General features: G+C 43.1%; 1 protein-coding gene across 1 annotated transcript; it reads right to left on the bottom strand.

Annotated features, from left to right (window-relative positions):
• Positions 1–456: 456 nt before the first annotated feature.
• Positions 457–15,898, bottom strand: LOC133970079 (protein sprouty homolog 3). Its single transcript, XM_062406899.1, has 2 exons — positions 15,139–15,898; positions 457–5,765 (listed from the first exon to the last, which is right to left on the bottom strand). Exon 2 carries the CDS (start codon positions 5,647–5,649, stop codon positions 4,753–4,755), a length of 897 nt encoding a protein of 298 aa, XP_062262883.1. The 5' UTR covers positions 5,650–5,765; positions 15,139–15,898; the 3' UTR covers positions 457–4,752.
• Between the last annotated feature and the right edge of the window lie 7,459 nt (positions 15,899–23,357).

The following is a 23,357-nucleotide window of genomic DNA, read 5'->3' as shown; positions in this document are numbered from 1 at the left end:
CCGAACGTTAGATTCAATTCCTGGTAAAGTTTTGTAACGTACATAAGAGTTTTTCTAAGATAATTATGTCTTGTTGTCATTTACTACGAGTTGAAATTGAAAGGTAAGATTGGAGGTTTCTGATAAAGCTAAATATTTGAGAAAGTTATGTAAGTAAGTACTCTTGATGTTGATATTCAACCTTTATCCCAGCAGCAGTTTTGATATAGAAGTCGTAAGTCTACATGGGTGTTATCACATTTATTAGAGTATTTAATCTAAATAGAGAATGTTCTAGAAGGCACCACAGCCTCTAACTTTATTTAAAAAGTGTTTTGAGTCTGCTGAGCTTTCTGTTATTTAATAAATGTGTTTAAACAACATATGTCTTATTGAGAAGTGAACACAGAAGTGAGTTTATTTATGGGTGAAGATCAGCGTCACGTTGAATCACTTATTAACTCACAGGGCACACAGTTTGCTCCGTTTGGAAATTCCTTTTTATTGGTTGGTCTTTAGCCAGGAGGGCAGCAGCAGCCGCTCCACACTGAGAGGAGGAAACAAAACCAAAAGACAAACAACAACAACAACAACGAGGTCGGCACTCTTCATTTCCTCCGACCACTGTAAAATAAATACTCCACTCGTCCACGTCCTCCTCCTCCATGATTCGTGTTCCCCGCCATTGTTGTAACCGTTCAAATAAATATCAACGAAGCAAATATCAGCGATGAAACAGAAAGTGTGAAATGCATATTGTTCCATATATAATATATTCATTTTAGATAGTTATTTTTTTCTATATATATTTGTTCCATATACTCTCCTTAAATTCTCTGATGACAGACACGATGCCAATTTGTACCAAAAGCGACGCTAAGACACGAGAGGAGACGTGAGGTGTTACAGCACCGGACGGGTTCCTGAGCAACGCTGGGAACATCTGGGGAATTTAGAAAATTTACATATCGGAGTGATTTATGTGTAAAAGTGAGGTGTGGAAGTTGCACCCCCCTCTATCACTGCCACGGGTAATATCTTGAATTTTGACAAAAGTCCTCAAAACAACCCCTTAAATTACAGATCTAGTAGTAACAAGTCATCATTTCCCCCTTAAATCTTTTTAAGATGAGTTTGTTTCTTAAATGAATGTTGATGTTTTGTTTTGCAGTTCAACTCGCATTTCAGCAAAAACACATTTGCTTGTGCTTCATTCGTTAATATTAAATAAAACAAATTATGAGAATATAAGATATTTAAACAATTTGGTTAAACGTAAAACTGAAAAAAACTCTTTAGAAGATGAATGAAACATGGGAGTCGTTGGAAGTTTGTTTGACATGTGCCCCACAATGCATTGCACGAGTCACTCTGCGTATCTGCAGCACGTAGAAAACATTACATACTAACGTGTTTACGATCAAGCTGCGACTCTCAGCGTTTATTTAAAGTCGCTCTGAAAACAGATAAACCGGTTTAAAAAATGTGCAACGTCTTCGACCCGGGTTGGTAATGTTCCTCATGTTACCCCCGCCCCCCCGAGCACCAAGATCCGACCCGAAGCCATCCAATCAACGAAGAGGAGACGTCTGGGAGGAGCCAATCAGAGACCACGCCCACAGTCATGTTGTTAGTCATGTTAAGTATAAAAAACCTTCTTCTCCACGTCGTTGTCTTTTAAACACCACAATAATTAAAACATATTAAAGTTATATGCAGATGATGATCTGTTGTTCTGCTCACGGCCGCCATTGGTTTCCTGCTGTTTTTGAAGCGTTGTCATTCACAGAGCGTGCATGCAGTATAGAATGTGCCAGCGAGTTATCGTACATGACCTTGACGGGCAACATCAGCATCTTCTTTAAAAAGCTCAGTTTCTCCATTTGTATAAAAAAAAAAAACACTTTGTTGTGGTGTTTTGAAAAATTTGGACGTGCGGATGATAAGCTGAGAGAAAGTTTTCACACTCGTCTGCATCACTGTGGGCGGGCCGGGTGAATCATCCTCAATTTCATAGATACGGATTTTGGATTGGCAATACTTCTTATTAGTAATGATGACTATAAAGTCACAGGTAAGAGTCAAAGTGGATTAAAGTTGCAACGATAATAAAACAAAATGAAAATAGAGTTGAGCGTATCCTTCATCGTGAAACCAGTGATGAGCACAGAAACATTTGGGGCAACATTTACACATCGTGAAACCAAAGAGCAGCAACATAAAGAAATAAAATGTTATAATGCTTGATTTAAAATAATAAAACTGTTTCCGCTTTGACATAATTAATCACAAACTTTTGATCAGTTGGTGGAGTTTGACTTATGCATCATTTATAATCTTCGTCCAATGATTGTACTTTTAAAACACCCCCAGATCTCTGTATAGGTCTGACACCCGCCCCCTCCATATTGGAATCTGGGACAGGACTAACTTTAAAGTAATTTTCATTTCCATGATGAGTTTGATGGGTCGTAAAAACATGATAAAAACAAATATTTGGTCTAACGTGTTTAAACCAGGTGATGACACCGAGTGTCTGTACAGTAAGGGACGTGGTCATGGCTTTTCTCCTAAGTCCTTGTTCAAAGTTTTCTGAGTTGCCCCAAAAGTTCCTGAATTGGTCGCGAGTTGACGGTAAATAAGTAAATATTCACGCTAATGGAAAACAGCCGTAATAATATCAATCTCATGGGAACAAAGGAAAGCAGAATAAAAATAGTTATACAGTTAATAGCCCATATTTACATATAAAAATATAGCAAAGTAACTTTTAACAAATCAGGTCAGTGTGTGTCTGTGTCTGTGCTTGTGTGACTCATCCTGTCACACGTGCACACAAACAGAGAAGCCCACATGCATCCAAATCCACACACACATACATACACGCACATGCATCCGCCTGACGCTGTGTGTGTCTGTGTCCGTGTCTGTGTGTGTGTGTTGTGTGTGTGTGTGTTATAACACCTTTGAAGCCCTTCTTCCTGGCAAAGTGCTAATGTTGCACTTTACCGTTCACCTGAAGTTCTGACGGTCGTCACACACACACACATTCCTCATTTTGTCAAACACGCTCGTTCTCCATCGGACTTCCCAGCGGTGTCGACTCCGTCTCTCTCCTTTCATCCGACTTCTCGTCTCTCCTCCTCCTCCCAGCATCCCTCTCTCTCCCCATCTGCCAAACACCACCGCCCCGCTCCTTCCTGTCTTCCCTCCCTCCCACATGCTCCATTCTTCTGCGGCCCATTAAGAGCTATCACGGAGCTAATTGCCTGTTTGATCAACTCTCGGTGGACCAGGAGCTGGAGGCTTTTAGCCCTCTGAGCGTAAGAGGAGAGACGGACGGAGCAGGAGGGGAAATAGTGGCTGAGTGGGAATAATACGCCTCGAGTCGGTCGGCTTAACTCGGAATCTCAGTTCTCCAAAACATCAGGTTACCTTCTCTGCTTAATGTGTTTAGTCAAATCTAATTTTGAGTTTCTGACCCTGAAAACATCGGTGCAATGTGCCTCCATGACGGTTCAGTCGGTGTTAACGTGAATTGAGAAACTAAAACCGATGTTTTTCCACCTTGAGTCCAGACGAAGATGCTAATGGGCCTGAACGGGAGTGAGATGGGGAGTTTGATTTGACAATGGGAGGATAACAGGGGAGAAGATTAGGTGGGCTGGAGGAAGAGGAGGAGAGAGGGATGGAGATGGGGAGGGGGGGGCTGCGCAGGAGGTCGGTCAGAGGAGGCAGATGGCGACAGGCTGACTTCAGGAGGAAACCCAACCAGACCCCGAGAGCTCCACTGAAGCAACACTGCTAAAAATACAACAAGGGAGGCTTCTTCTGCTGACAACACAACATACACACAGGCTCTACAATACACAGCTTGTTGTACAGGAGGAGGACACACACATAGACACACACACACACACGCTGCCTCGTCACAATGGATGCACCCTCCCTTCAGTTAAATAATCCCCATTCAGCTCCTTGGCTTTTGAGGAAAACGTGTCCATCTACCTCACAGTGCTTCCTTTACAAATGAGCTTAACAGCATTGACGTTCACACAGTCCGTACAGTGCATGGTCCCTTTTTGGTGTCAGACTGTTGTTGCAAGTGTCTTTGTTCCCACTTCATACCTCGGTGCTTTGCTCAGAGTCCCAGACAGACTTTCTCTGCAGCACCACATCGGTGTCTTCCTTCATTGGACTTCAGCCTTCGTGGAGTCGTCGGAATGTCTCCGTGTCTAACGCTTGTCCCGATTCAAGAGGACAGAAACTGTCGCCATAGACGTACCCACCATCCCCGGCATCTCTCCATCCTGACTTGTTGCCTCACTTGTCTCTGTGCGCTGTCTTTGCAAAGGGTGAGCAGGACAGAGGTGCAACATTAAATAAAAAGATCTGAAGACGTTTGCATTACGCCACAGAATGCAGAGAGAGGTGATTTCTGTCTGGAAGCCCCGGTTCAGGTTGACGGGCGGTGCAGCAAAGCACGACAGCTTCCTACTCCAGGGCGAGTTCTAGTGTTTCGGCTTGAAGTCTCCAATATGAACAGGCACAGTAAAGCTTTGGTCCCTCCTGAGGTGGAGAATAAGTAAATTCAAGGTACATTAGGTGAACAACACTTCACGGTTGATTGGTTAGTTGGCTTGTCATATCTAGGTAGGTAGGTCACAATGGCATTGTCGTCACAATGTCAGCTGTGGCATTGTTGATTGGCGACAGCGTTGCTTTGGCCACGGCTGAGGAGAAGCGGATTTACCTGGTCCCCATCCAAGCCTGTCATAATGGCTTCTCCAGTGCTTTGCTGCGGAGCGAGGGGTGACCAGAGTTGGGGTTAGAGGCAGAAATCTTGCGGCACACAGTGTTGGTGTTGCTGCACCTGCAGCCGGGGCGCGTGGCCCGGTCGTGGGCACACTGGCACAGGGCAAGGCACAGCCTGGCGGGGTAATAGCAGCAGAGGCAGGGAAGGCAGAGCGTCAGCAGCCCCATTGTGCCCCAGCGGGCACAGGCATGGGCTGCCGTACAAGAGCAGGGCCGGTCAGCGCAGTTATCCTCATCATCCTGGGTGGAGCAGTGGTAGAACAAGCCTTTAACGCAACACAAGCAAGTGACATACTCCACAGCGCTCTCAGCAGAGCACAGGCAGCGCTGTCCACAGGCCCAGCAGGAAGGCAGGCGGCGGGGGGCGCAGCACTCTTGGCACTTGCAGCGACCACAGCGCTCGCAGATGAACTGATGAAGGCCGAGCTCGACATCGTCCTCCGTTAGACCTTTACCAAAAGAAGTATCGGGTTTGAGTTCTCCTTTGGGTTGAGAACGAACAACTGAGCCTAACCCAGAGTGAGACGGCGTCAAACCTGCCAGTAGCCGCTGGTCTGACGTGGCACTGGTCCGAGAAATGGAGGAGCTTATGGTACTGGAACGGCTCAGGTGGGACAGGTGAGCGTGCTGCTGCTGACTTTGGCTGCGGGGGAGGGCAGAGTGGAAGGAGTGCTGGGGGTGATGTGTGTATACTCCATGAGGGTAACGGTCTTCATGGGCATAAAAAAATCCGGTCTGGGTAGCCGGTTCCAGAGCCACGGGCCTCTCCACATAGTCATTGTTGGCCCGGATGGCACGAATCTGGTCGAGCGACAGCACTGGGACCTGCTGGAGGTCCAGCCCGTCCAGCTCCATCCTGAAGGAATGAGCAGGGTCCCTCCTGGTGAGCCTGAGCCGGGCCGGGTGGCACCAGGGCTGCAGGCCGGGGCTGGGGCACGGTGCTCCCAACACTCACGGCACATCAGATAAACCTGCAAACACAGAGGAGGGAAGTGGCAGACGTCAGTGATGATAACTCACTTAACAAAGTTATTTTCACTGTTATTTTCTCCAGTGTCTTCATAGGTTTTTTGAGGGGATATAAGAATTATCTTTAAGAGTCAGTTTTAGACAGAGGCTGAAAAGAGGAGCTGCAGCTTGTGAACCTTTTCAAGACACAACACTTATTAGAATTATCAACCTAAATATGTAAATAATCACATATATACATTCTTAGATTCTACAGCTTCAACACAATTGACGACACCTTGAAACACAGAAGAGCAGGATATTCTCCGAACAGGAGAAATTGATCCCAGCGAACATTTCCTCTAGTCGGTATACTCACATGTGCCATTAATTGAATGGGTCACTGCTTTCCATTCAGCAGTAACCTATGTATTAATTTAAGCAGCACTTGATCAAAGATGGATATTTGGCAGCACAGCTCCTGCACAACCCTCAGCCATGTCACCGTGACAGTGAGGTTCTCCACTGCTCAAGCTAACGGCTATTATTAGCCTGCCAGAGCCGGAGAGATACGACCATGAGATGCACACTGTAATTTAGCATCTGTTGAACACAGCTGCAGCGGCCGCAGAGGAAACCCACCTGCAGACAGAGTGTGACGCCACCATGCAGTAGGAGATGATGTGGAGAAGTTCGTAGGTTTGATTCTGAGTTTATTCATGAATCAACAGACACGTCTCCTGTTTGAAGGTGTCTTCAATTTACCTGCAAGGTTTCACCAGACTGCTTGAGTAGATGGATCGTTCCCATTCACAAAAGTCTGGCTTTTCTTTTTTCAGAAAACCAGTAGATAAATATAAAGTGAGCTACACAGAGTTTTGGTTTGTGGCTTCAACCACAGCTAAAGACTGAAGCAAGTGCAGAGATGTTTTACAAGAAGTTTCTCCTGTGGCCATGCACCAGTATCTGCTTTTAAAAAAGTTATAAATCTACTGGTTTTCTTTGGATCCACTTTCCACCAAGTGTTGAGCTGTTGGAGAGTATTTTGAGAACTAATACTGAAAGTTAAAACTTGCAGACACGGCATCTTAAAACCTGAAGGCTGAAAACAAGAGTGTCTGCTGAAGAGGAAACATTTTGTAGTAAAGTGGGTGAAGGGACACACTGGTCTTTCACACTGAATGTGGTCCAGCCAGGCTTCCTGCCTTTTGGCCAAATTCGGTTGTCTGACTCCTGCGAGTGATAAAGATGAGATTTTTCATCCATTCACCTTGTTTCATGACTGCAGCTAGATGTTTACGAGCTCAATATAAATGTACTTCTCAGTAAAAACATGAGGTCAAAACTGAACGAAATGAAAGAAAAGTCCAAATCCAGCTGATTTGATTCTTTGTCCAGATTTCAGCTTTGAGCCTTGAATGAAAGAGAAAACTCTGAGAAAAACAAATGATTGCTTGATGTTTGTTGTCCACATTGGCCGGAAAACATGTTGTGTGTGTGTGTGTGTGTGCATGATAGAGACAGTATTGGACACACACACACACACACACACACACTCACAAAGGAACTGCAGTCTTGCCAAGTGGCCAAGGGGAGAGATAGCTGGCTCACTCCTCACATGGGGCCGGTCTTCTCAGGGAGTAATGAGGCCAAATGGAAATGCATTTAAAGCAGCTCCGATCATGAGATTAGATAAAGGAGGAAAGTAAAGAAGTCTGACTTCACATCCATGTGACTCATTTCAAAAACATTGTTAATGCACCAAATGTCTGGATTGTTTTTCTGATCTTTTTCCTTTTTACGGTCGACATCTAAGCAGAGCTTCAAGAACAGATTGATTACTCAGGACGAGGCTGACCCTCTCCTAAGTGAATATGTGATTATTAAGGTTCTTCCTCCTAATTTCTTTCATAAGAAATTAGGAGTTTAAAAATGAAAGTTCCCTCATTGTTGACTGCACCACAATGCCGATGGAGGGGCGGGGGGTGAAGTGTTTGAGTCCACAAAACACTTCTGGAGTCTCAGGGGTAAACAGTGCTGCACCCTAACCCTTCTTCAGACGTGAAAGAACTCGACACGCCTCCATTCTGCTCGTGTGGTGTCGTCCAAGCCCCGACATTTATAGTCCACTTCGTACTGTTCAGCTGCAATGTGCATGAAAACCACTAAAGATCTCCAGGACATGTGTGACATCTGAGTGATGGTTGGTTGCAGAGAACAGAAGCTGAAGGACGATACACAAATCTCAACAAAGTGTGTTTGCAGCCATATGTGTTGAACAAGCTGAACCAGATCATTGGGTTGTGAAGAGGATGCTCACGCCTAAATGAGAATGTTAACCTTAATGATGTCATGCACTGATTCAAGATAAGTTCACTCAGTTCACTCTTTTAAGGTTACTGCTGATAATTGCAGGTTATTCAAGTTATTGATCTGGAACCTTGTTTTGTTTTGGATTGAACAAATTCAGATGAACATGATACTTGTCATGACACGCAGTGACTCAGCAGAAAAATAAAACGGAGATGAAAACAGAAACTCTGACTCTGTCGACCCCGAAGAAAGTGTCAAGTGTCCGACCAGTCCCAGAGTTGATTTACAAAGTACTTCCTCTCGCATTGGTGAATCTGTTGGTGGCGCTATGACACTGAGGAAAAATTGACAGTTGGAGCTGCTCAGGCTTGGACTCTGATCATGAGACAGAAGTTTGGTGGTGATAGGACAACGCACAATGGAGTTATAATAAATCCCTCTTTCTTGGCGAATCATCAAGATTCTCCGTCATTTCACGGTCACACCACATTATGAAATTAAATTTACCGAGGTAGTTTATATATCCATCTTGTTGAAATATAATTCATCTCAATATGAAGTTGATCTTATAAAAGCCCTGGGACAATTTCGGCCAAAATGGGCACTAAAGCCAAAATGGCGGGCTTCCTGTTTTGTCTAGCATATCAATCCGAGACTTTTTGTTTGTAATTTAAAGACACATGTCTCTACCTAATTTTGTACATTAGAGGGCACTAGTCAGTTATTTTGCCACGCCCATTTCTAAATAGTTACTCTCTGGATGTGTCTCTGCCCCCCCCCCCCCCCCCCCCCCCCCCCTCACTCCTTCCAGCCATAAGACAGCAGATAAGAAGCTCCAGGTTGGTTATAGACGAGGATGCATTTTCAAATTAGTCCTGAGGAGAGAGGAGAAGTCCCGGTGACTAATCTCATCAGGGAGCGCGGTGGCCACAGGCTCGCTCGTACTCGGCCGCCTATCAGCCCATCTAATTGTTAAAGGGAAGAGGCCTGCCGTCCATTTCCATGACCTCATTTTTACTTACTGGTCTAGCAAACTCCAGCCAGCTACCCCCCCCCCCCCCTACCACCACCACCACCACCACCAATGACTGTGACACAAATACTGCAAGTCATGTCGACAAAGTTAGGACACAACGGCGACTTGGGTGGAAAAGCGTAGAGGAGCTTGAGTCTGAATATCTGCAAAACACACAATTGAATTTTTCTTGTATTTACAATTAGAATAATTTTCTCCTGCTCTGAGTTTGTGCTGATTGTTAATTGAATCTCTTTTAACTGTTGACCTTGGTCAAGCAAATATCCCACAAACTAAAATAAAGAAATTTTCTTTTTATGGTGGCTGAGATGTAATGTTCAGTACGGGAACATGTGAAAATAACTGGAATATGGAAATCTTCTGTCAAATCTGATTATCCTACGAGCCACTATAATCTAAAGTGTGTTTTCTAGTTGGATCAGATGCTTTTCTGATCGATCATGATGGTTTTTCAGGGGAAAGTTGACGCAGGTTTATGGCAAACACTGAACTATCATGGCCGTCAGCACAGTGAGTGTTTTATTTAGTAGATAATCCATCTGGCTCCGAGGAGAGAGGAGGGAAGAGGAGAGGCAGCCGTCCTCTCTCCATCTCTCCCTGTTCCTCCAACCAGTGAAAACAGCTTCACACTGTCCTCCCTGTGCTGGAAAAACAGGAAACGAGAGAAACTCAAGTGTCTTAATTGTTGTTTCTCTTAAGCTACGGAAGGTCTTAGATGTGGAAACGTGAAGATGGATGTGAGAGGAAGGAACCAAAGTGAAAGAATAACAGTCGGTGGGAGCTGGTGTTTCAAGAGAGCATCAGAGGTAACCTGAGGATGGACCTCTGTGCTGTGGGAGTATCAGTTATGACTGCACACACACACACACACACACACACACACACACACACACACAAACACACACTCCTGATCCATCGCTCTTTTCTACACTCTCTATACGCTTTGTGTTTGCCGCCCAATCAACGCTCTCACTTTGAGTCACTTTCTCAGAAATATGGCACATCTATAAAATTTAGTTTTAATCTCATTCCCCTCGTGGATTTAAGAGTTTCCTGGTTTTTCCTCTAATTGTAGACAAACTTTGTCTTCATCCGATGTGTGTGTGGTTATAGGGAACAATACCTTCTTCTAGATTTGTGATAGAACAGCGTTGAGAAACAACTGTCCTGTTCTTTTTGTGTCCTCTGCAGAGAGCTTGTTAGAAAGTTTACTCAAAAAAAAAAGGGATTTTCAGAAAATAGCAGAAGAACGATTTCTGCATCTTTTATTTAACTTTCATCGTTTGCAAACTTCTCGCCATCAGCTTGAAATTGAGTGAAACAACTTGACCTGTGTTACATTTTCTGTGTTGTCACTTTACCTCAAATGTTTTCAGACGAAAGTTAATCCCTGGAAAATAGTCCTCAACAAATAATTTACCAGTGTGATTATGTTATATTATGTTTGTCTGGAAATGCATTACGATAGAACACCAGCTTTAAAAGTTGTATAGTAGCTACAATCAATAGGTTCATTCTCAACTACCTTCATTGAATACAAATCATTTAAGGAAGAAGACGATAATTGTAGAAGAGGATTGTGAGACATGTTTTAAATGTTCTTGTTATTTCAATGTCCTGTTAAATAGATATATTTTTAAGAGAGAATTTAAAAAGTCGTCTAAGAGAAGAAGAATCTGCTGGTTTGGTTAAAAACTCCCTGATCAGAGAATCTTCTGATCCTTGCTGATGTCGACTCCCTGACTTCCGATGGGTCTCGAGCTGCCGACGCTCGATGGACTTTAATGGACGGAGCGTCGCCGCATCTCTCACTGATGACATCATGGTTTCAGGCTATTTTAAAACCGACTGCAGTGACCCTTCGCCTCGGAATGAGGAGGGGTTGCCCTCGCCGCTCCTCTTCGTTCCTGTCTTCCTCTCCTCCTCTCGTTTCTCCCCTCATCCTCTCACCTCCTCTCTCCTCCTCCCTTCATAGCACCTTCACCACCTCCCTTCGCTCTCTGCTTTCACTGCCGTCCCGTCCTTCACCCCCCCAAACTTTTCCATCCTGTCCCGTGACGTATTTCTGCTCCTTTCTCTCCACAAAGTAAAACATGTTCTTTGAGGAGAACATGAAGAAAACGCTGCAGCTCGTCAGCAGTGGCCGTTGTAGTTAATGAATCACTCCTAAAGTTTTGGGCCTGACAAGTTACAAATTGGCTTCCAACAACTTCAGGCCACTCCCGACCTCAGAGGGAGACACGGCCTACACGTCCTATTTATTCTTCTTTCGTTTTATTAGTTGTAATGAGGAGGATTTACCTGGTACCACATGTTGTGGTTGTTTTAAAGTTGGAATCATTCTCCTCCAAAGATTCATGAAAACATTTCTGCAAACTCGTACAGACACGGATGTTGTAGGTAACGATGGGTGATGATAACACCTTCCATTTTAGATCTTGTTGTGTTATATAGATCTTAGAGTCTTCAGCCACTCACACAAAGTCAAGAACAACAACCAGGGAGGGTAGTTCCAAAGTCGATGAAACCAGGCCAAGATCTCGTCCTTCTCATGTTATCAAACCTAAGTTCTTACTTGTTGGAAGGTAATTTAACAATAAGATCAACATGCAGAATCAAATGAATAAGCCAACTAAAACCAGAATGATTTGTATTTGTACTTATTTTAAAATGACAAGACACAACCATGATGTTTCTACATCTTTGACCGAATGTGCAGCTTCCTATCGGCCACAGTTTCTTTCAAATGACTACAGACTGTCCGTGAGTTTATCAACAAACAATCAGTGGGTGTGAAATCTCCCTTTGAATGTAACTGGGAGTTTTGCAGATTCGTCCATTATCCGAGTGCATTAGAGTCGGTGGAAACACTGGAGTAGTAGGAAGCTGCATGAGTCCATCACTTTCTAATGCCAAGAGCAACTGAAGTAATGGACTATTACGTGTGTCACATTAAGCTCTTTAAAAACACGGCTCATGAAATCAATAAAATCCAATCAAGTCAAAGAAAAAGAGAATGAATCAGCAGCTGCACGAGGTCGGACCAGCTGCTTACAGTCGAGCGTGAGCGGGGCCCGTCGGGCACTAAGACCCAGGGGCCTTCCTCCCCGTGCCCTCCGGGAGCACAGCAGGATTGAATGACAATAAACTGGATGAGATACCGGATGTGCCGAATCTGACCCCAACGGAAAGACTGAAATAGACACTGCAGACCAGCAAGTCCAGGCCCGGGGGGGGAGAACAGGGGGAGGAAACGGGGGAGTGAATGAGTGAGGGATGGGGACACTGGAAATGATTCTCAGTATGAAGGAGCCTCATGAAGGGAGAGGAAGCTGGAAAACATGCAGAAGAAGAAGGAGCGTTGTGATGTTTGGAAGCTTCGAGCAGAAACATGGACTTTAAACTCTTTTAGTTTATTAGTTCTGTGAAAGTGTAGCTTCACATTTTAAACTAACACAACTGTGCAATTCATGGATAATGTTTAATCCAAGTCACTGTATTCTGTTTACACTTTCTACATCATTTCTATTCCATTAAAATAATTAATATTTCTGTTCCTATCTTTGTATTCCCTATTGTTAATTACTTTACTGTCTTCATCTTTGCTGCTGTAATCCATTTATAAAGTCTTAACTTTATTACTTTTAAATTTCTTCTTTATTATGCTTACAATATCTGCACATGGCAACTAGAGAACATAGCACAAGTTTAATGTTAAGCTCTTGAAACTTGGTTTTATGTTTAAATCTCTGTTGAAGTCAGAAATGTAATGTTTTTTTTTGTTTAATTAAATTTTCAGTTATTGTGCAAGAACAATAAATCCTCAGTTGTTCTTTTCCGATGTTTCTCACCTGATCCGAGTCCGGCAGCAGGCGGAGTGATGTGAGTCACTGAAACCTGAGATCAACATGATTTTCCTTCCCACTTGTTCGTCAGGTGTCATTTGACCAAGGTTCATTTTGTTTTTACATTCAGCTCTTTTTGATTCTGTTGCTTAACATCAGTTTTTTTTTTTTTTCATATTTAATAGAATATCGATTCCTCCTGTGAAGCAGTTGGTTGACTCGGTGCAGATGTTTCCGTTGGTCCTTTAGCATTTAAAAATGTAGTTTGAGATTTTTAGATCAACATCGTCCAGAAGAGGCTTAAAATGTCAATATGTGACAAATCTGTGTTGTCAAGAACGAGAAACGTAAACATGGCGTCTGGAAGCATTCCATTCTGAAACCAAAATGGGGGCGGGGCTACAGTTAGGACCTGCCACAAATACTGAGGAGATGAACGCAGAATACGTTTGTTATAACTTATTATAAAACCACCTTTAAATCATAACTGAGAGATTATTGTTATTTATGAACCTACCCAAATGTACAAAATGTTCATTCCTCTAAAACATAACGATAAATAACAAATAACTTTCTTACGATCAAACTATTCAGTCAATAATCAATACAGTGCAAGATGAGACACCTAGTGGCCTTTGGAGGAACTACAGTGCCAACGCTTGGGACTCCTCTTCTCATATTTCTTCTGATTTAGATTTTGAATGTGTTTTGGTAGGTGGCGCTGTAGACACTGAGTTTTGTCCTTTCAGCTTCACTAGATGTTCATCCTGCCAATTATTTACCTTTTTAATGTTTCTGCTTTCTCACTCTCGAGTGGGAAACACCAACAAGTTCTCACTGTAGCTTTTATCAGATGTAAATACTAACCCATGAATTATCTTATAAAGAAATCACATTCTTATTCTCTTACTGTGAGTCTTTCCTCTGACGCTACACAACTTTGTGGTTCTTTAGTGCATTAGTCAAAGCATTAGCTCCTGTCTCTCCACCTCCATTCATCCCCTCCCTCTCTCCATCCCTCCGTCATCCGTTCATCTTTCCGCCTCAGTACTCCACACATGCTGTCCCCTCCCTTCCGTCCGTCAGTCTGTCCATCCCCGGTCGGCCCCTCCCCCTGATGCCACCGCTCCTCACGTCCCATTCACTTTCTTCCTGCCTCCCGTCAGTCCGTCCCATCATTTGCTCATCCGCCCGCCCCTCCAGTCCCACCCGGGTGGAGATGGGTATTGACATTCTGCATCCGACCTTGAGGACGATCAATCCCAACCCCACATGTCCCCATCCCAGCTACACACATGTACACACACACACACACACATTAACACACATCCCGGCAATGACTCATTACTCTCGTTCTCCCTCCTCAATGATTCATTCAGGTTAAAGTATCACAACTGTCTGTGTAAATAGGTGAAAATCACAAAGTGCACGTTTGTGTGCAGACGATCAACTCAACTAATTCACCTTCACTTCTAATAAAACAGTAATCGGATCAGTCCGTCCACCAACACGTCTGCAGACACACGTCCAACCCCTCGTCCGTCCAGAGGCTCAAACACACGACCAGATATTGGTAAAAAAAAACTCAGGAAGAATTCCTCAACTGTGTGGAGTGTATCCACCAAGTTAAAAAAGGTAAAACATGAAGCGAGGTCCTCGTTCCTCCACCGGGCTCTCAAGACAAGAGGTGGAAAACTGTGACAAGACGGGAACGTATCATTTAAATCCAAAGATGATAGAAAGATATTTAGAAATCACTTTCCACATCTTATCTTTAACTTATTCATCCATATGCACAGGATTCATGAGGTTACCCCAGCAGTGAATTCTACATTTCAACAGGATCTAACAGGGAACTGTGCACGTTTGTGTTATTTTCATTCTACGTCTTTATGAGAAATTCTGTGTTTTACAAACCAACCAAAAGTTTATTGTAACATTTCGGCCAAAAAGTAGATCCAACAAAACTAATTTTACAAAGTGCAAATATTCACTTGTACCACTGCATCAGGATCATGTTGTGTTTCTGTATTTCCTGCAGCTTTACCGTTTTTCTGTATTAAAACCTGTTTGCAGAGGTTAAAAAAAAACCTTTTGAATAATTTCTCATTTCATCCGATGGAACTTTTTCCCCTCAAGGTTGAACAAATCATCAATAGTTCATCAGCAGATCGGATGGCGACAGGATGAATTAATGCTTACCTCTGACTGGTGGGAGATCCATGCTGCAGCGGCTTATCGGGATGTCCTTGGTGTGTGTTTGTGAGTCTGTGTGCGTAGAATATTCCTATAAAATACCTTTAATGTCCGTTTAACAACTTATAACACGTCTGTGATGAATGTGTCTGGTCCTTGTTGTACTTCTGTGAGTTTTACAGTCTTGCTTTTAGATCTTACTTTGTGATAATGCAGTTTGTTCTGCTGAAATACTCGATATTTAACAGGATTACAGGAGCAATGTGCTGCTGAGGGTGTGGGAGTGTAAGGACGGATCAGGCTGGGAGGATGCTCCCTCTCAGCTCGACGCACCCTCCTCCTCCTCCTCCTCTTCTTCCTCCTCCTCTTCCCGGAGATCTTCCAGGAGCGCTCCGGTCCCAGTGCGTCCTCCTGAGGTCAAAAGAAAAAAGAAAAGAAAAACTGGAGAGTCCTCTTTAAAGACGCTGCATCGACAGGTTCCACGCTCTGTGTCCGAGCTGTGGAACCATCCAGGCTGAAAACTGATGCCTCTGATTTAGATCCTTCCGGCGTTTGGAGAATATCTTCTGAAAACGTCCTCGGCTGCAGGGGAGGGACGTGGAATTATCTTCACCCAGCAGAAGAGGCGAGGGATGAGAACCACTTGCAGCAGGATGTGACAAAGACAGGAGGATGAAGAGGAGATCTGCAGCCAGAGGTTAAAGTTCCTCAGTCGCAGATTTAAAGCAGAACTTTGTAAAAGATCTTCCTCTCGTCCTGTTGTAGTTTCCTCTCCTCTCCCCGAGAGATGAATGACTGAGAGCTGGATGCACTCTCTCTCTCGCTGACACACACACACACACCCACACACACACACACACACACCACTCACCCCTCCTCCTCTCTTCCTCTCTCTCTCTCACTCCTCTCTCATCCCTCCCTCTCCCATCATTGAAGTCAATTCAGTTCTGTTTTATGAACATGACGGAGCAGCAGCTTCCTTGTCGATCGTATCAGACAACGTTACATTAAAACCTGATTTATCTTAATTATTTTAATACATTTTTTTATTTATTAACGTTTCACCACACAAAACACAAACCAGCACAAGAGCAGGAAATCTAGAACCAGCGAAGTGGGAATATGTTTATATAAATGAAAGTACATTTAGAAATAATAACTAGAACAGTTTTATCGTTTTACTGGTGTAAAGTAATCTGATTTAATCTGATTTAATCTGAAGTACTGTTTTCATTTTTCTTTGCGCACAGACTTCACATAGAGATGAACAATGCATCTCCTCTTCCTCTGGTTCTAAAAAAACAGAAGCCAAAACATCTTGGATACAGTTGCTGCCATCATCTCGTCAGTCATCATCATTTTTTTATCATCAAATAACTAATAAAAAACTAAATTTATCAGAAACTTGAACCTCAGGCTGAACAGAACGACATGAAATTACAGAAACCACCTTTTTAATGATTGATTATATATTTGAGGTGTTGTTTGACTTTTTAGTCCGGTCCGTGTCCCATCCGCTAACATGGAGAAGACAGATTATGACCTATACCACAGCCAGCCACAAGGGGGTGATCCACATGTTTTGGCTTCACTTTTGGGGAGCTGTCATGTCATCCATCTTTATTCAGAGTCTACATTCATGGACCTGATTGGCCAAACTTCAAACTAAAAGCAGAACCAGTGAAAATGAGGTGAAGTTAGTTCGGTATAATATACTAAAATACACTAAAATAAATAAAGTATTAGTATTATTAACATTACTTTCCTGCTGCTTCTGCAAACACGACCTGTGGACAGATGATGTACTGACACTGTTCTTTGAGTCTTATGAGTTTATAAACATGATTCTGATTCTTTCTGACAGTGATGTCATCAGTTTACTCGATGAATCGTCACACCGTTGACTTTATGTTTTTAACGTGACGAGTTCCATATCATTATATTTATAGTTATAACATTTGAAACGGTAAAAGATTGGTGACTCATCAGTGTGAGTTTGAACCTTGTACAGTATTTGTACTGAGCTCTTGTACTGTAGACACAAGGATGGGGGGGGATGGACTTTCATTCATCCTTTCATTCGTTCCATAAGGACGAGTGACATCACTAACATATTGCTGCACGACTGTAATATGAGCCTCCTTCCTTTGTCTCTCTGTGTGTGTGTGTGAGAGAGGATGCTCATGCATGTGTGTGTTTGTGTGTGTGTGTGTGTGTTTGTGTGTTTGTGCACGTGTGCTCTTGTCTCTTTTGGTCTGTGATCTTACTCAGCAACTTGCAGCTAGAGCGAGACACTGGTTTAGGTGCACAAACGTGCACACACACACACACACACACACACACACACACACACACACACACACACACACACACACACACACACACACACACATCCACACACACACACACACATTAAGGTGAGCGGATGGTCCCTAATGGTGCTGGAGTTTCCTGTTGAGGGAAAGAACGGAGATGAAACAAACTGCTGATAGAGAAACACACTGATGGAGAAACACACAAAGAAACAAACTGATGGAGAAACACACAAAGAGACACACTGATGGAGAAACACACAAAGAAACAAACTGATGGAGAAACACACAAAGAGACACACTGCCTGTTTCAATCAATTGAGATGCTGAGTTATGTTTTCATGTCATATTTAATCCTCTATTTTATACAATTAAGCTAGAATAAGTAAATGGAGATGTGTGTGTGTGTGTGTGTGAGTGTGTGTGTGTGTGTGTGTGTGTGTGTGTGTGTGTTTCTGTGTGTGTGTGTCTGTGAGTGTGTGTGTGAGAGAGATGGAGCGATGTTCTGGGTCAGGCAGGGATCAATGTCAAATGGCCTGGTTAACGGCATACAGCTGACAAAGTCATTCATTTCTGCCGGCGCTCTGAACACACTCTTCCTGTGTGTGGGTGTGTGTGTATGTGTGTGGGTTTGTGTGTGTGTGTGTGTGTGTGTTTGTGTGTGTGTGTGTGTGCGCCTCTATGATCCGGTTGTGTGTCATTGTGCTGCAGTAACAACGCCTCAGAGATGGGCCGGGTGGGCGTCCCACCCATGAAGCACATGGGTGTCAACTTACACAACACATTACAGTGTGTCTCTCACGAGAGCAACACTGCACACGCACACACACACACACACAGACACACACTTGCTCTTGACTGAATGCTTTTATCTGAAGTGCTTGGCTGGACAGTCAGACAGGAAGCGAGGGGAGATTTCTCCTGACATGATTTGCCCTGAGGTTAGTTTGAAAACTGCGCTGACGACAGATTTAATGAATCGATGTGACACGACCGGCGACTGCAGAGAACTTCTGCTGGTTTCAGCTCCACGCCTTTTTAAAGGTGTGAACTGGAGAAAGTGCCGAACTGTCACCGCCGGCGTTCCGTTCGGGTTCTGGGGCCGATGTTCTGATGTTTAACCACCAACCGTCTCCGACCCGGGCGGAGCTGGAGAGGGACCAGCACCGTGCTGACATCATGGTGATGTTTCACTGCAGATGTTCTGTGAGGAATGATGAAGATGATGTGCGACAGAGGAAGATGATGGATGGACAGGAAGTCGGGAATAAAATCTACACACTTACATGTGTAACATTGGGATAGTGAAGCAATACTCTCAAGATCAGAGGTCGTGCATGAATACTGACAAAATAAATACAGAGTACGGACAGAAAAGGTCAATATTAATAACTTCAGAGATCCATAACGTCAGTGAGATCTTCAAATGTTAATGGAATCAACCAGTTGATTGTAAAACATGACACAAGATTCAGAAAATGGTTTTAAAAGTGATCTTGCAGTTTGCAGAATTCTGCAGAAATATCACATCATCATCTGCAAAGAGACGTTTACAGTGTTTGACTTTATGAAATGGTAATAACTCAATTTCTAGTTTTCCATTAGACACTAAGATACTGAGCTGCCTTGTCTGGTTCATGGTGTTTGTAACATTGTCTAGAAAAGTGCTTTATAGATAAAGTTTCCTTTTTAAATTATTATCTATGTTTTCACCTAAAAGTGCTTTAATCAACACGCTATGACTGTTGTTTTTAATTTAATAAACCATCACTGAGATAATAATTTCCTCTTAGGCAGCTGCTCACTTTAAGTCAAATGGGCGAGATGGACTTTTACTGGTTTGATTCCTTTTCTTACTTAATGGATTTTAAATGCCACAGAAAACAACAAATAAAACAATCAATAATTAAAGTGTCACCGTATCGATTCAGAAGAAAAAAGACAAATCACTGCTTGAAGTTGAAGAAAAGTTAGCATTATATACTAATTGTTATTTGTCTTTTCACATGTATGTAACAGGCAAAATTATTCAGCTATCACTGATGTGAGTCTTTCCACCACAGCTCAGGTCGTGCTGGTTTGCACGCACACACACACACACACACACACACACACACACACACACACACACACACACACACACACTCTCTAATTGTTGCTGATATTTAGGTGTAGAGCCACTGATCCATTAACCGACCAGGCCCGGTTTGATTGGCTCCGGACGAACCCCTGAAATAGCCGGATTGGCTGTCGGCCAAGCTCCCATTTCCTGTGTCTGACAGGAGCTGCAGCCACTGGGGCTCAAATGCATTTCCTGACTGTGTATAAAACTTTTATTAATGACCAGGAGTGCATCAGTGGATGTGCCCGCTCGCCCGCACTCACCTACCCACTCATTCACTCACTCATCCAGAGAGAGAGAGAGAGAGAGAGAGAGAGAGAGAGAGAGATGATGGAAGTAAAAATGAGTTGCAAAGAGACTTGATTTGAGACGAGGAGGAGAGTGTGTGTGTGTGAGAGGGAGAGAGAGAGAGAGAGAGAGAGAGAGAGAGAGAGAGAGAGAGGCTGATGGATGGATCAGGAGATGAGGAGATACAATTAAGTGAGACAAACCAGAGACGAGAGAGAGAGAGAGAGAGAGAGAGCGATAGCGAAGAGGTTTTTCTATAAGCTCACAGGCTCCAGTATCTCTTACAGTGTAACTCCATTACACACCTATACCACGCAGGTCGCTCAGTTCACCTTCACTTCCTCGCAAAACTCTTCCCTGACTCGCGCTCCATTGGTCCATTAAGGTGAAACCAGATCGTCTCAGTGCTTGTGGCCTCTTCCTAGTCACCTGTGTGGATCCTCATTAGAGAACGTGTGATGAAAACCTTCCTCTGTGTTGTGCAGGTGTGAGAATCAGACTCTGGAGTCAAACCTAAGGATTTGACTCGTAGGCCATGTCTGAAATCGTCTTATGTCTTTTGTGGTTATTAGTAAAATGTCTCAGGGGCTTTCAGATGGACTGCTGTTAAATTTGACACCGTATCAAGACATTGTATTATACAGAATGGTGATCATTTCTCTTTTTTTAGCGCCACCATCAGGTCAAAACCTGTCCAATACTTTTATTACCAACATTTTGGCCCTTTTTGCTTGTTATTGTATTAATAAACCTCTTTATGAACTGAACAAGCCTATTTTGTTCCCTAGTTGACCCCAAGATAGAAATGTCATAGAGCTTAATAAAGTAATGTAATAATAGGTCAAACAAGTTCTTTTACTTATTTTAGTCCAGAGACTGAAGCTAAATGGCACAAACACTTTTTGAGATTAAATGTACCAGTGAGTAATACCAGTTATTAAAACCAATCAGGCTCATTACTCTGCAGGTCAGGAAGAGACTCTGCTCCTCTGATGTTTTCTAATCAACACACTTAGAACTGATCTTTTATAAAAAGCTGCTGAATTCAGTTATAACCCTGTGTTGTGTCTCAAGGCTTGAGAAGAGTCAAACATGGAAATGCTTCAGTTTGGATGATTGAGCAAAATATGAGTTCCTCTTCCTCCAGGAGACTGTGGCCTAATCGTGGCCTAAAGGGAAAAGTTAGGACGCGTTCACCATGGAGCAGCTGAGACAATCTGTGGCCTTTCATCGCCCCCCCATAAAACGTGAATGGAGAGTTTCAGATGCACGCGGACGAACCGAAATCACATCAGACGGATGAAAGATGAGAGCTGTCAACACTTTCCTGGCAGGATGGAGAGATGGAGGAAGAGATGTGGGAGGAAGAGAGAGAGGGAGGAGGGAGTGTTCTGAGTCAGAGCCGGAGATGACTGGTGGAAAACTGAACACATCCCGGCTGATGAGATGGAACCCGGAGTCGCTCGGAGTCGCTCTGTGTTTACACCTGAGGCACATGAAACTAATTCAATTCAATTTGTGATATTTCACATTTTAAATACAGTTTTTTGCAGATCATACTGTTGATTGTTGGAGTTTCCATTGAGATGTAAAGTGAACTGTCACGGTGGATACTGGTGCTGCTGGTGTGGCGCTGCCTCAGTGGTTTATGGTGGATTCTCATTAATACTTGTGGTGTTAGCCTGAGTGGTGGAGCCGTCTTTCAGCTGTGGTGAGCTGCCTGTGGGGGGGCGGGGCTTCGATGAACCAGTGTTTTCAAACTCTCCGTTCTCCTTAAATGATAATTGATGATACCTTATATACAGTGATAGAACTAATGTGTTAATATGTTACTGCAACATAGAGATAATTAAAATTTAAGATTCCAGAGCTTTCTTTAATCTCCCCTGCACATTTAAAACGTATCTTTATTATTGTATTCACATTGTTCTGTTTCATTGTGCAGATAATAAAAAAAATAAGTACATTAAAGTTAAATTATTATTGTGTCACTACTCAGTTCTCTTGTTGCTGAGGTTCAGACACCAGCTGCAGCTCAGGCTGGATTTGAATCAGTGTGAACTGCAGCTTTTTTGGCTCATCAACGGCCTCTGCATGTGCCCCAGTGTGGATGTGACCCACACACACACAGATAAACACACACACACACACACGCACACATAAACACACACACACACACACGCACACACACACACACACACACACACACACACTCTCGCTTCCCGACCCCACAGCCAGGCAGGGGGCCTCAGTGGGTCGCTGACCCCAGGCAGGGGGCCTGGTTACTGGGAAAGCGGGGTCGATAGGCCTGGCTGTGGGGGGGGGAGAGGGTCAATATGGATGAAAAAATGTGGTTTTCATTTGAATTATTGTTGTATTTAATCTATTTCCTTAATTGCATTCATTTATTAACTTTTATATTTGAACATTTCTGCATTAGTATACTGTTCTCTTAATATTTTCAGAATCTCTGTGAGCATCACAATTTAGTTGTGTTGATGGCTGCAACTGCACAATAAATATAAATTATCTTTAATCTCTGATGAATTATACATTCACTTAAATGTGTATCCTCTACATGTACAGAAAAAACAATTTAATTATATACTGAATATAAAATAATATTATATTTATAATGTTATGCTTTAAGGTCAATGAGTTTAGCTTTAATGCAAATAAATAAATACTCATATTTATATCAACAGTCTGAATATATATTTAGGGATCAGCTGTTTGTCAACGTTTCTCAAAACTACTCCTGTTTCAGAAAGTGATTATTTCATGAATCTCAACCACAGAAATGTTGAACCATCTTTTTCTGTGTCGCCACCTTCTCGTGATTATTCCCCCTGTTTTTCTTTACCAATATTAATATCATACCTCCATTCATGCCAATAAAGTGTATTGATCTGATTAGAGGGGGAGTGGGAGGCCGACTGCCGGGTGTAATGGGCGAGCCATTGATTATGGCTGATAACTCTGGCTCTTTGATGTGGATAATGCAGTCTCTGTCTTCCTGCCTCTACACTCTGAAACCCCCGGGCCTCAGAGGAGATTGGGTTTACACACACACAGAGAGAGAAAGAGAGAGAGAGAAAGAGAGAGAGAGAGAGAGAGAGAGAGAGAGAGAGAGAGAGAGAGAGAGAGAGAGAGAGAGAGAGAGAGAGAGAGAGTGTACATCTCACCATATACAACCTCTGTCACAGTTATCCTTATGCACCTTCAAATGTGACGGAAGTACACAGAGAGACTGGGATGTAGTATTTCTGTTAGTATTTTTATAAGATCCAGTGTTTAGGGGATAACATATAATATCCATAATTATGTTTTCATTAGTCAGGGATCACCTGTACTCTCTACCTTCTGTCTTACTCTGTACTTTCTTTGATACTTTGTGATGCCCTGTACATAATGTGCTCTGTTCTGCTTTGCAATGCTCTGTACTTCATGTAGTACGCTGTACTTTCTGTGTTACTCAGTACTACCTGTGATGCTCTGTACTT

Source organism: Platichthys flesus, chromosome 15 (genome assembly GCF_949316205.1).
Source record: "Platichthys flesus chromosome 15, fPlaFle2.1, whole genome shotgun sequence".
NCBI lineage: Eukaryota > Metazoa > Chordata > Actinopteri > Pleuronectiformes > Pleuronectidae > Platichthys > Platichthys flesus.
This window is presented reverse-complemented; position numbering and strand designations above follow the sequence as displayed.